The sequence below is a fragment of the Tupaia chinensis genome, unplaced genomic scaffold, assembly GCF_000334495.1.
Source record: "Tupaia chinensis unplaced genomic scaffold, TupChi_1.0 Scaffold144058_1, whole genome shotgun sequence".
Taxonomy (NCBI): Eukaryota; Metazoa; Chordata; class Mammalia; order Scandentia; family Tupaiidae; genus Tupaia; species Tupaia belangeri.
In genome coordinates this window covers 1,859,190-1,873,266 of record NW_006203910.1, presented here as the reverse complement: position 1 = coordinate 1,873,266, position 14,077 = coordinate 1,859,190, and the positions used below count along the sequence as shown (strand labels likewise).

At 43.6% G+C, this 14,077-nt stretch overlaps 1 protein-coding gene across 1 annotated transcript in view; it reads left to right on the top strand.

Moving 5' to 3' along the window:
* ZDHHC9 (zDHHC palmitoyltransferase 9) overlaps positions 1–13,697 on the top strand; it is a gene marked incomplete in the record, with an annotated part of 52,535 nt that extends 38,838 nt beyond the window's left edge. The window contains 6 exon segments of the mRNA XM_027767232.1: positions 1–47; positions 917–965; positions 1,901–2,003; positions 4,185–4,288; positions 4,687–4,783; positions 12,419–13,697. Of these exon segments, the coding sequence (XP_027623033.1) occupies positions 1–47; positions 917–965; positions 1,901–2,003; positions 4,185–4,288; positions 4,687–4,783; positions 12,419–12,535 (517 nt within the window).
* Between the last annotated feature and the right edge of the window lie 380 nt (positions 13,698–14,077).

The window sequence follows — 14,077 nt, the reverse complement described above, 5'->3', positions numbered from 1 at the left end:
CCTCACAATCTATGTCTTCGCCTTCAACATCGTCTATGTGGCCCTCAGTGAGTATGCAGGGCAGTGTCTGTTGTTGGCATGGGAGAGAGGAAGACTTGAGGACAGCTTTGGGGATCAGTTGGGTTTTCTGGTGGGACTTTTACCATTGTGGAGGTACCTTAGGACTGGTTTAGAAATGAGTGCTACCATCTGCTCTTGAGCAGGGCTGCAGACCTGAGGTCACATCAGTATTTCCTGAGTGAGTTGGCCTTTTTGCTGGGCCTCTGCTTGAGATTGGGACCATAATTACTGGTCCAGATCTAGAGTGCAGGTGACCCGAAAGATTGGGGGTGTACTTTGGCTCTGTGCATCCTCCTCTCTTCTTCTGCCTTGTGCTAGATGGTAAAAGGGGTTTCACCAGAGAAATACCTTTTAGTATCTCATGGTCCACTTTGGGAGCTAGAAATACACACCCACACACAGGGTAATCTAAGGACAGATATGAGGTTAAGGAAGTGGCCTTAATCAAGATAGCTTACTGGAAAGAGAAGAGTTCCGAGCTGGATTTTGAACAAGGGAGGGACAAAGATCGATGAATAAAGAGGATTTTCTTGGCTATTTCTGATTTCTTTCACCTGTTAATATCCCCTTACAATGTCCAAAGTTAGGGCCTGGGGGAAAGAGAAGGGAGCCCAATGCTTGGCTTCTGCCTGATTCTCTAGTTCAGTGCCTGGTCCTGCATTGGAAATGTGGCTCTTCCATCACGAGACTGGCAGCCCTGAGCTGAGACTCTTCACCCTTACCCGAGTCGGAGCTTCTCTCTTGCCAGTGTGTAACACAGGCTAGGTAGAGAAGGAAGTGAGTAGGCACTAGGATAGTGTATAGTTTTGACTGAAGTCACTAATTTTTCTCTCTGCTCCTCCTCCCAATTTCACAGAATCCCTGAAAATTGGCTTCCTGGAGACGTTGAAAGAAACTCCTGGAACATATCCTCCCCTGGCAGTATGTGCCCATGAAGTCTTTTTAAACTATTTCCCAGCACGCTTTCTCCCTATAGTTCTTCCCCCAGCTAGTTTTTCACCCATCAGAGAGTACCAAAGTATAAAATTTTAAAAGCACAATCTTAGTGGTGTCAACCAGAATGGCAGATGACTAGGGCTCAAGGGGAGGGCTTTCTTTTTTTTTTGGAGAGGTTTTTTTTTTCATTTTTTTTTCGCTATAGGGTGTGTGCGCTTGCCAGACAGGCAGAGAGAGACATAGAGACAGAAAGCGGGAAATCATCCCCCGGGGGGATGGCCACGCCACAATCCCTTCTCCTCCATTCTCCTCTCGGGATCTTGGGCACGCACGCACACACGCCCGGCGCGCGTTTTAAGCCACCAGGTCTGGGTCTTGAACTGTGGTCGACTACATGGGAGTTCAGTGACATAGCCATTACGCTAACTGCTGGTCCTTCCTCTCAGGATCTTGGGCATGCATGCACATGTGCCTGACGTGAGTTTAAGCCACTAGGTCTGGGACTCGAACCATGGGAGTCCAGCTACATAGCCATTATGCCAACTGCTGGTCCCAGTATAATGTGTATTTTTTTGATGGGACTTCAGTGACATTGATGGCCAACATTGTTTAGCTTTGGCCTTCTCCTAAACACCCCCTTCAAAAAGTCAGTGATGAGTAAATACGCAAACACTTAAAGACACTAGAAGGGCTAGAGATCTACCTATAATGAGTAAACAGATCTTTTACCTCTCATAAGGGTATCTGCAGTGTGTTTAGAATTCATCTGCTGTTAGATATAGATAGGGCTTTTTGTGATATATGTTCCAGGAGGTAAAGATATTGTGACTGGTGCCGTGATATGGGCTGAGGCATCGAGTCTCCCCTGTTGTGGCTTCTTCAGCATTCCTTAACCTCACCTCACTGTCCTAGAAGTCCTCATTTGCTTCTTCACACTCTGGTCCGTCGTGGGACTGACTGGATTTCACACCTTCCTCGTGGCTCTCAACCAGACAACCAATGAAGATGTGAGTCAACTTTCTCTTCTCATCACATATTCCTTTTCTCCCAAAAGTCATTCTCTTGCTATCTGCTAGACGACTGAGTCTCCGGGGCCTACGAGATTGAGGCAAGCAGAAGCCTGGCCTGGGAGACTATGAGATCAGATGCGTGAAAGAGGAAGCAGACTCTGTCTGGAGCTGAATGCCTGCAGAGTGTTAGGAAAAAGAGGTCGAAAACTTGGGTGGGTACAAGGTCTTTAACTAGGTATAAGTCCTTCAAGGCTAGGTGGTACTTCTGGATTTGGAATGGAGAGACAATTCACTGAATAAATCCTTCCTTTTTTTATTTTATGAGTTCTTATTTACCTGCAATCATTATACATCTCTATAATGCACAATATGGTGTTTCCAAGTATCCTTGAAGTACATGACAGTAAGAGCAAGAGTAGTATCATATACATCGCTGTTTTTTAGAAAGATTTTTGCTATAGGACACACACGCTTGCTGGAGAGACAGAGAGAGACAGAGAAACAGAAAGTGAGAAATCACCCCCCAGAGGGGATGGCCAAGCCGCAGTCCTTTCTCCTTCATTCTTCTCGCGGGATCTTGGGCACGCACACACACACTCCTGGTGTGAGTTTTAAGTGGCCGGGCCTGGCACTGACACCGCAGTTGACTATGTGGGACTACAGCAGACTTAAGCATTATGCCATCGGCTGGTCCCATCATATTCATCATTTTCAACAGAGAGCTTTACATTCTTGTATCTGTTAAGTATTTCTTTCCAAGCAATTTAAGGGCCTAGCTGTGGTGACACACTAGGCTACACCCAAGTGTAGCACCACCACTTGGGAGGCTGGAAACTGCATGGGAGGCATGGGCTTGGTTTCTAGGCCAACATGAACATGCTAGGTGTGTTACATGCACCTGTATTCCTGGCTAATTGGGAGTTTGAGGCAGGAGGATTGCAATACAGCAAGACTCTGTCAAAAAAAAAATACCTATTTCTGTCTCTCTTCCACCAGCCCCTCCCTCCCTCCCTCCCTCCCTCCTTCCTTCCTTCCTTTCTTTCTTTCTTTCTTTCTTTCTTTCTTTCTTTCTTTCTTTCTTTCTTTCTTTCTTGTTTTTTGTTTGGTTGGTTTTATTTTTTTGTGCCATAGGGTACATGTGTTGCTCGAGAGAGAGAAACAGAGAGATGGAAAATGAGAAATCACCCTCCAGGAGAGAATGGCCATGTCACAGTCCCTTCTCCTCTGTTTTCCTCTTAGGATCTTGAGCACATACGCATGCACGCTTGGTGTGATTTTTCAAGCTGCTGAGTCCAGACTCAAACTGTGATTGACCATGTGGGAGCCCAGCGCCTTAACCACTATACACCATCTACTGGTCCCATCAACCCCTCTTTCATAAAGGAAAAAAAAAGTAGTTTAAAAATTGCTTATTGGGATTCTGAAAGTAAATCCTGCTTTGAAGTAGCAGTATAAAATTTGGTAAATGGATTACCAGTTAATCTACATTCATTGTAGAAAAATCAGAAAATACAGAGAAATAAAAAAAGAGAAAATAAATCCTTTCAACTTTATCTCCTAGACGTCACCTTTGTTATCAGTGTGATTTACAGTCTTCTAGACTTGTCTAGACTTGTTCCCATGTTTGTTTATGTGTATGTATTATGTGTTTTAAAGTAAAAATAGTGCATATTGTTCAGTCAACTGCTTTTTTCACACTACCGTGAACATTTTTCATGACTATATAGGTATTTTTTTATCATAATGAAATACACAATATAAAATGTGCCACCTTATCTGTTTGTAATTGTACAGTTCTGTGGCATTCAGTACATTCCCATTGTGTGTAGCCATTACCATCCTCCATCTTCAGAACTTTTCCATCATCCCATGTATTTCTTCAAGTTTTTTTTTAAGAGACACATTTGCTATAGGGCGTGTGCACTCTCCAGAGAGATAGAGAGACAGAAAGCGAGAAATCACCCTCCAAGGGGGATGGTCACACCCCAGTCCCTTCTCTGTTCTCCTCTTGGGACTTTAGGCATGCACACACACGTGCCCAGCATGAGTTTTAAGCCTCCGGGTCCAGAACTTGAACTGCCGTCAACTAATGTGGGAGTCCAACAGCATAACCATTACGCCATCTGCTGGTCCCACTTCAAGATACTTTTAACAGAAGCCTTGGTTTTTATCTTGCAGATTAAAGGATCATGGACAGGGAAGAATCGTGTCCAGAATCCCTATAGCCATGGCAACATTGTGAAGAACTGCTGTGAAGTGCTGTGTGGCCCCTTGCCCCCCAGGTACTCAGGGGACTAAAAAGTCCTGAGATCTTAGTGTGAGCAACTCACGTTAGCTCATCTGCTACATTTTTTAGAATACAGCCTCTTGATGTCAAATAGGTCTTCCCAGGGATTGTCCCTTCGTGCTATATCTACATGGACCACAGACCTTGGGCTAGTTGTTTTGATGAAATGATCTTTCATTCCTATTGTACAATACTTGTTTGTTCTCTGGTTATTGTGGAATTCCCTGGTTTTTAGAAGAAAAAGTGAGTGGAAAATAGGAGATGTGTGCTAGGATCAGGCTAGGTTGCCAAAGGACAGGTTTGTATTTTTCAATATACACAGCAAGGTTCAGCGGGCTAAATGGGTGGATGGGTGAATGCCATGTCTTTATTAACCCCTCCCATGTCCTTCAGTGTACTGGATCGAAGAGGCATTTTGCCGCTAGAGGAAAGTGGAAGTCGACCTCCCAGTACTCAAGAGACCAGTAGCAGCCTCTTGCCACAGAGTCCTGTAAGTGTTACTGACTTACGACTGGGTTGGTGATAGGGTGCAGGCTAATTTTACAACTTAAAAATACAGTAAGACAATTTTGTATCCTAATCATGCCAGCTTCTCCATGTCTGCTTCTGCCCTGACATTGCCTTCAGATCTTTGTGCCCTTGCAGTAGGTTAAGATTCATTCCTTTCTTTGACACTCTTTGAGCAGCTACTGTGTACCAGACACGGTGCTAGGTGCTGGGGGTATACCAACAGCAAGGCAAATGGTGTCCCTGCTCTCAAGGAGCTTAATATCTAGTGGGAATGAGAGACAAGAATATAGGGCAGTGCTCGACACTGTGCAAGTTTCTTTCTTTCTTTTTTTTTTTTTTTTTTGGAGGGGTTTTTTCTATAGGGTGTGTGCGCGCCCGCCAGAAAGACAGAAAGAGACAGAGAGACAGAAAGCGAGAAATCACCCCCCAGGGGGGATGGTCACGCCGCAATCCCTCCTCCTCCATTCTCCTCTCGGGATCTTGGGCACACATGCACATGTGCCCGGCGTGAGTTTTAAGCCACTGGGTCCAGAACTCAGACCACGGTCGACTCCATGGGAGTCCAGCGACATAGCCATTACACTAACTGCTGGTCCCCTGTGCAAGTTTCTTGATGAGGGAAGCATAAAATGCTGAAGGAGCCAAGATAACGCTAAGGGTTGGAATGAGCCAGGTAACCCTTGGTAGAAGGGGAGTTCCTCTCTGAAATATGCAGATGTTGTGGGAATTCTGACAACGGTCCAGCTCAAGATGTACTTCATAAATTATGTTCCTAAAAAGTTGTCATTTGAACTTTCTTTTTTTTCTCTTAAGAGCTTTATTGAGATATGATTCACATTCAGTACAATACGTATTTAAAAGGTGCGATTCACCAGTTTGTAGTATAATCACAGAGTTGTGCAGTCAGTACAGCAGTCATTTTTAAAACATTTCCTTTATGCCCTTCAAGAAACCCTGTACTCATTAGCAGTCATTCCCCTTTTCCCCCCAGCTCTCATAGCCCCATCCCATCCCTAGGCAATCACTAATCTAGATTGTGTCTGTGTAGATTTGCCTTTTCTATACATTTCATATAAAAGTAATCATAAAATATGTGGTCTTTTGTGACTGACTTCTTTCACTTAGCATATTTTCAAGGTTCTTCCATGTCGTAGCATATAGTAGTACTTAATTACTTTATATGGTCAAATATCCCATTGTATGTATGTAACACATTTTATCATTTATCCATTGATATTACAAAGCTGTGATAGTCAAAACAGCATGGTATTGGCACAGAAATAGACATGAGGACCAATGGAACAGAGTAGAGACTCCAGAAATAAACCCCAAAACATACAGTCAACTCATCTTTGACAAAGGGTACCAGTCAAACCACTGGGAAAAGGGAAACCTCTTTAGCAAATGGTGTTGGAAAAACTGGGTATCCACCTGCAGAAAGATGAATCTGAACCCTTATCTGTCACCGTTACCAAAAATCAACTCAAAATGGATCAAAGATCTAAACCTAAGACCACAAACTATAAAACTACTGATGGAAAACAGTGGGGAAACTCTGGGAGACATTGGGGTAGGCAAAGATTTCTTAAGCAAGACCCCTAAAGCACAGGCAATAATTCCCCAAATAGATAGGTGGGATTACATCAGATTAAGGGGTTTTTGCACAGCAAAGGACACTGTAATGTAAATCGACCACCCTCAGAATGGGAGAGAATTTTTAACTGTGCCTTAGATAAGGGACTGATAACCAGAATACACGGGGAACTCAAGCAGTTTACCTGGAAGAAAATGATTAATCCAATTAAAAGATGGGAAAATGAGCTGAATAAACAACTCTCTAAGGAAGACATATGAACAGCCAAAAAGCATATGAAAAAATGCTCAACATTTCTCATTGTAAGGGAAATGCAGATCAAAACCACAATGAGATACCACCTAACCCCAGTCAGAATGACGAAGATTAAAAAAAACAAATAATGACAAGTGCTGGAGGGGATGTGGTGAAAGGGGAACACTCCTACACTGTTGGTGGGAATGTAAATTGGTCCAGCCACTGTGGAGAATGATACGGAGGTTCCTCAAAGACCTCCAAATAAAACTACCATATATGATCCAGCAATTCCACTCCGGAGTATCTACCCAAAGGACAGGAGAGCACTCAGTTAGAAAAGCGCTTGCACAACTATAATTCACTGCAGCCTTATTCACGATTGCTAAGACATGGAACCAACCCAAATATTCACAAACAGATGAATGGATTGGAAAATTGTGGCACATATACTCCATGGAATACTATTCAGATGTTTGGATTGTTTCTATCTGTTGGGTATTCTGAATAATACTGCTATAAACATTCATGTATAAATTTTTGCATGGACGTATCTTTTCATTTATCTTGGCTGTGTACCCGGAAATAAAATGACTAGTCTAATGGTAACTGTGTTTAGCCTTTTGAATAACTGGTGGCTACCCCAGTTTATATCCTTATTAGCAGTATATGAGGATTCCAGTTCCTCTTTATCCTTGGCAACACTTACTATCTGGCATTTTGATTCTAGCCATCTTAATAGGTATAAAGTTGTATATAACAGTGGTTTTCTTTTATTTTTTTAAATTTTCTTCCTTTCTTTATTTGAGAAATAGCACCCCCAATGGGATCCCGATGCTGGCTTCCACCCCTAACCTTTAGCTAGCCCTAGATTATGGGCAAGTGCATGCTCGGCATACTCAGGGAGGTCTCTGGACATGAACCTAGAACCTTCCCATGTGAGTCAAACATTCATGTATAAATTTTTGCATGGACGTATCTTTTCATTTATCTTGGCTGTGTACCCGGAAATAAAATGACTAGTCTAATGGTAACTGTGTTTAGCCTTTTGAATAACTGGTGGCTACCCCAGTTTATATCCTTATTAGCAGTATATGAGGATTCCAGTTCCTCTTTATCCTTGGCAACACTTACTATCTGGCATTTTGATTCTAGCCATCTTAATAGGTATAAAGTTGTATATAACAGTGGTTTTCTTTTATTTTTTTAAATTTTCTTCCTTTCTTTATTTGAGAAATAGCACCCCCAATGGGATCCCGATGCTGCATTCCACCCCTAACCTTTAGCTAGCCCTAGATTATGGGCAAGTGCATGCTCGGCATACTCAGGGAGGTCTCTGGACATGAACCTAGAACCTTCCCATGTGAGTCAGCCTCACAGAGCATCACATTTTACCTCTGCTCTACCATCTGGCCTCTCAGAGTGGTTTTGATTTAAATTTCCATTGATGATTAATGATGATGAACATATTTTCGAGTGCTTGTTGGCCATTTTGTATATCTTCTTTGGGGAAGTGTCTATTCAGATTCCTTGTCTGTTTTTATGTTTTAGTTTCTTTCTCTCTTCTGAGAGAGAGAGAAGAGAGAGAGAGAATGCCCAACAAGGTTTTGTTGCTGTGTGTACTCCCAGCCTTCAGTCAGCCCTGGATCTTGGGCAAACACATATTTAAGGTTCCCTAGACTGGGAACCTTCTCGTGGAATTTTCTTGTAGAGTATCATGTTTTACTGCCGTACCACTGCCTAGTTCCCCTTTGTCCATTTTTAAATTGGGTTATTTCTTCTTTTTATTGCTGAATTTGAAGAGTTCTTTAATGTATATATGAGTCCCTTATCAGATACATGATTTGTAAATCTTTTTCTCCCACTGTATATTATTTTTTTTTTTTTTTTTTTTTTTTTAGATTTTTGTCCATAGGGTGCATGCACTTGTTGGAGAGACATAGATACTGGGAAAGTGAAAAATCACGCTCCAGGGAGAATGGCCACATTCCCTTCTCCTCCATTCTCCTTTTGGGATTTTGGGCACACATGCACATGCACCAGTGTGTTTTTCAAGTTGCCAGGTCCAAGACTCAAACTGCAGAGTTGGCCATGTGGGACCTAGTACTTTAACTACCATGCCACCTGCTGGCCCTTATGTGGATTGTCTTTATACTTTTTTTCTACAGAGAGATTTTGCTATAAGGTGCATAGAGAGACAGAGAGAGACAGAGAGACAGAAAGCAAGAACCCTACCCCCCGGGAGGATGGCCATGCTGCAGTCCCTTCTCCTCCATTCTCCTCTAAAGATCTTGGGCATGCATGTACACATGCTTGGCATGAGTTTTAAGCTGCTGGGTCTAGTACTTGAACTGCAGTCAACTACATGGGAGACCAGTGACATAACCACTACACCATCTGCTAGTCCCAGGTTGTCTTTTTACTTTTTTGATGGTGTCTTTTTATGAAGTTTAATTTATCCATTTTTCCTTTTGTTGCTTGTGCTTTTGGTATCATATTTATAAAACTTATTCCAGGTCATGAAAATTTATCCTTCTGTTTTCTCATAAGAGTTTTATAGTTTGGGAACCAGCAGTTAGCATAATGGCTATGTCGCTGGACTCCCACATAGTTGACTGCGGTTTGCGTCCCGGACCCGGTGGCTTAAAACTCACACCGGGCGCGTGTGCGTGCATGCCCAAGATCCCGAGAGGAGAATGGAGGAGGAGGGATTGCGGTGTGACCATCCCCCCTGGGGGGTGATTTCTCGCTTTCTGTCTCTATGTCTCTCTCTGTCTGTCTGGCGAGCACACATGCCCTATAGCGAAAACCTCTCAAAAAAAAAAAGTTTTATAGTTTTAGTTCTTACATTTAGGTCTCTGAACCATTTTGAATTAATTTTTACATATGGGGGCTGGATGGGAGCACAGCCCTAAAATGCGACATTCTTTCAGGCTGATTTATGTGAAAAGGTTCTGAATTTGTGTCCAGAGACCTCTCCAAGTACACTGGACATGTGTGTGCCCATGATCTGGGGCTGTCTGAAGCTGGGGGTTGATCATACATCAGGAACCTGTTGGGGGTTCTCTTTCTGTTTCTCCCAGAAGAAATAAATAAGCATTAAAAAAACCAACTTTTTGCCCAGCTCCATCAGCTCCATGACTAGTGTTTAAGGCAGCTGAATCCCAGATGCCTGACTGCATGATTGAAGTTCCAGATTCAACAGCTTGAAGAACACACTGGGCGCTTGTGCTTGTGTGCCCCAAATCCCCAAAGATGGAGATATGAGATGTATGTGGGGGAGTGTAGCATGACCATTTCCCATGAAGGAATGCCTTCTCCCTCTTCCTCTCCTTCTGTCTCTCTCTGCTGAAGGCATATGCCCTCTGGCAAAATTTTTGAAAAAAAAAAAGAAAGAAAGAAACCTTTTGTAGGTGATAGGTTGCCACTGTGCAATACTGAAGCCATATGGGAGTTTAGGTCCTGGGTTAACCTGAACACCACAGGTGCACCCAAGGGCTTGCTTGTAATCCTGTCTGTCTGAGAGGCTGGGAGAAAGGGAATATAGCATGGCAAAATCCCGTCTGGGCTCCCCTCACCTCTTTCTCTTTCTCTCTCTCTCTCTTGAGAAAAAAATAAAATTAACCTTGAAAAAATGTTTTACATATGGTGTGAGGTAAGGGGCTCACATTATGTCTTTGTATGTGGCTATCCAGTTGTCTCTGTACCATTTGTTGAAAAGACTATTCTTTTTCATGGAATTGTCTTGGCACTCTTGCCAAAAACGTGTGAGTTTGTTTCTGGACTCTCAGTTTTATTCTATTGATTAATATGTCTGTTCTTATGCCAGTACCATCCAATCTTGGTTATTTTAGCATTGTAGTAAGTTTTGAAATTAGGAAATGTGAGTCCTCTGACTCTTTTTTTCCCACAGTTGTTTTGACTATTCTGGATGTTTGAATTTACATATCCATCATTGGACCAGCTGGTCATATTTGCAAAGAAGCCAGCTGGTACTTTGATGGAGGTTGCATCGAATCTATAGATCAATTTGAGGAATATTGGCATAACAAAATTAAGTCTTCTGAGCCATTATCATGGGCTGTCTTTTTGTTTTGTTTTTGAGTTTTTTTTCTATAGGGCGCATGTGCTTGCCAGAAAGATAGAGACAGACAGAAAGCAAGAAATTGCTTAGCCGTCCCCAGGGGGAATAGCCACGTTGCAATCCCTTCTCTTCCATTCTCCTCTTGGGATCTTGGGCACGCACACACACATGCCCGGCATGAGTTTAAGCCACCAGGTCCGGGACTCGAACCACAGTCAACTGCATGGAAGTCCAGCGACATAGCCATTACTCCAACTGCTGGTCCCTTGCTGTCTTTTCATTTATTTAGGTCTTTAATTTCTTCCAACACTGTTTTATGGTTTTCAGAATATTCATTTTACACTTCTTTTGTTAAATTTATTCATAAGTATGTTTCTTTTTCTGATGAAATTGCTTGCCTCATTTTACTTTTGGATTATTTAGAAGTATATAGAGGGGCCATCAGGTGACATAATGACTAAGGTGCTGGACTCCCACATGGCTGATCATTGTTCAAGTCCTGAACCTGGCAGTTTGAAAAATCATACTGGGCTCATGTGCATGCATGCCCAAAAATCCCAGGAGGAGAGTGGAGAAGAGATTGTGGCATGGCCATTGTCCCGGGGGGATGTTTTCTCACTTTCCCTCTCACGGTCTCTCTCTGTCTCTCTCTGGCAAATTCACATGCACCTTAGGGCAAAATCCTTAAAAAAAAGTATTTAGAAATATAATTCACTTTTGTATATTGATCTTGCATCCTGAAACCTTGCTGAGCTTGTTCATTAGTTCTAGTAGATGTTTAGTTTATTTGAACGTTGTTTTAAAATAAAATCCTACTTTTAAGTAGGATTTTTAAGGTAGATAATGTTCTCTACTTTGCCTTTCCTAAATTTTGAATTTTCTTCTTAAAGTATGGCACACATATGTTCTTATATTATTGTCATTCTTGTGAATATTGTTTTTCTGATGAGTCTGGTCTCAAACCATAACAATTTAGATGAGTGATTCTCAGTCGAATGTGAACAAGGGTGGTATTTTAGAATCACTTAGAGGGCTCTTTCTTTCCTCCCTTCCTTCCTTTTGCCAGAGTGCACATGTGCTTGTTGGGGGTGGGGAGAGAAAGTAAGAGAGCACACCCATGAGGGACAGTCTCATCGCAGTCCCCTCTCCTCTGCCTCTCACTCCCTTTAGAAGGCTGGGCATGTACACACATGTACCCAACATGTTTTTCAAGCCACCAGGCCCAGGACTGTGCAGTTGGCCATAGAGGACATTTTCAAACCACATATGATCATCTGAAAATTTTGATATCCACCTTCTTTATTTTAGAATTGCTGCTCTAATGAGTCATGTGTTGGGGCAGAAACAGGATTGAGAACCATTGGGATAGGCCTTGTTAGAGTAGTATATTATAAAGTGTTGTTATGGAGGAGTGAAGTGGGGGGCCGTGTAACTATTTGTGGTCCCTATTATTATTATCCTGAGTAATAATGGAATACGTGTCCACAACAGATGGTTCAGGACAGAGTGTGCGTAAACTTCAGCTTGCATGCTGCTGAGAAGACAGTCGCCTGGGCTGGGGTCTGAGTTTGTGTTGGCGGTTGCGTGTCTGCAGCATCAGCGTGGTCAGGGGGTTCAGGGGAAGAGTTTAGGGTTTGCGGACTATTTCCACTTGGATCTTGAGAGACACCTTTGTGTTGAATTTGATATCTTCTCCTTCTCAGGCCCCAACAGAACATCTGAACTCAAATGAGATGCCGGAGGACACCAGTACTCCCGAAGAGATGCCTCCTCCGGAGCCCCCAGAGCCGCCACAGGAGGCGACTGAAGCTGAGAAGTAGCCTCTCTGTGGAAGAGACTTTTGTTTGTGTTTAATTAGGGCTATGAGAGATTTCAGGGGAGAAGATAAACCTGAGACAGAGAGCAAGTAAGCTGTCCTTCTTACCGTTTTTCTTTGGTCTTTAGTCACCCAGTTGCACTCTGGCATTTTCCTGCTGCAAGCTTTTTTTTAATTTCTGGACTCAAGGCAGTAGCAGAAGATGTCAGTCACCTCTGAAAACTGGACAAATGGGTCTCTGGGACCCTGGCACTGGTTTTCCATGGCCTCAGCCACAGGGTCTCCTTAAACTCCCGTCTCTTCCTTCCAGATCCCAGCTCTCCTGCTTGGGGTCATTGGTCTCAAGAACCTAACGGTTCTTGAGACTAGCTCAAATGCTCTTAAGCCGCTGCATACCCCAGATCCAGAGGCAGGCACAGAGACCTCTAGCCAGGGAATCCAAACTGGGTTCTGAGGTCCCTCAGAATTGACAAGGACAGAGAGTGGGGTTGGAGGATGCTCCTGGCTACGAAGTGCCAGCATTGCCAGCTAATCCTTTTAGGAATAGGGCAGGTACCTTCCCCTTGTTGTATTTATTCGTGTGGTCCCTCCTTCGTCCCCGTCCAATCTGACACCCAGCCGCACTCTTCCCATTAGGTATATGTGAGTAGTTGTAGTAGAGATAACAATTCACATTTCTTGTAGACTCCCCAGGAACTCTGTAATACCTGTGCCGTTCTCAACAAGACTTTCGGAGATGCCGACGGCATAGCCCTCACTCTCTGTCTCATCTCTCCTCCTTCCTCATTAGCCCCTTTTCATTTTTCTCCTTTTGACTCTTGCTCCCATGAGGAGCAGAATGGCAGTAATAAAAGTCTGCACTCTGGTGTTTCCTTTTCCTCAGAGGAAGTCCGAGTGCTCACTTAAACACTACCCCCTCAGACTCCCTGTGTGAGGCCTGCAGAGGCCCTGAATGCACAAATGGGGAAACCAAGGCACAGAGAGGCTCTCCTCTCCTCTTCTCTCCCCCTATGTCCCCTCAAAAACAAAAAAGAATAAAAAAGGCTAACTAGTACTTCCATTAAGCCTCGGCTGAGTGAGGGAAAGCCCAGTACTGCTGCCCTCCTGGGGAACCCACTCCAAGGCCTTGGCCCACCTCGGGCTATAGGAACCACACTGGGGGCTGCCCCCCTCTTCCAGCACTTCCCCCGGCAGAGTCCTCGAGCCGCTTCACCCTGGGGGTGGGCTGTGGCCCCCAGTCGGCTCTGCTCAGGATCTGCTCTATTTCAGGGAAGAAGATTTATGTATTATATGTGGCTATATTTCCTAGAGCACCTGTGTTTTTCTCTTTCTAAGCCAGGGTCCTGTCTGGATGACTTATGGGGGGTGGGGAGTGTAAACCAGAACTTTTAATCTATTTGAAGGCGATTAAACTGTGTCTAATGCAAACTGCCTGCCTCCTCCTTCCCCCTTCCAGTTCAAGAACCACCACGGGGATGTGAATGTGTTTGTGTGTAGGGTGGGGGTGGGGGTTGGAAGGGGTTGCTTGTTTTTACCCATACTTCCA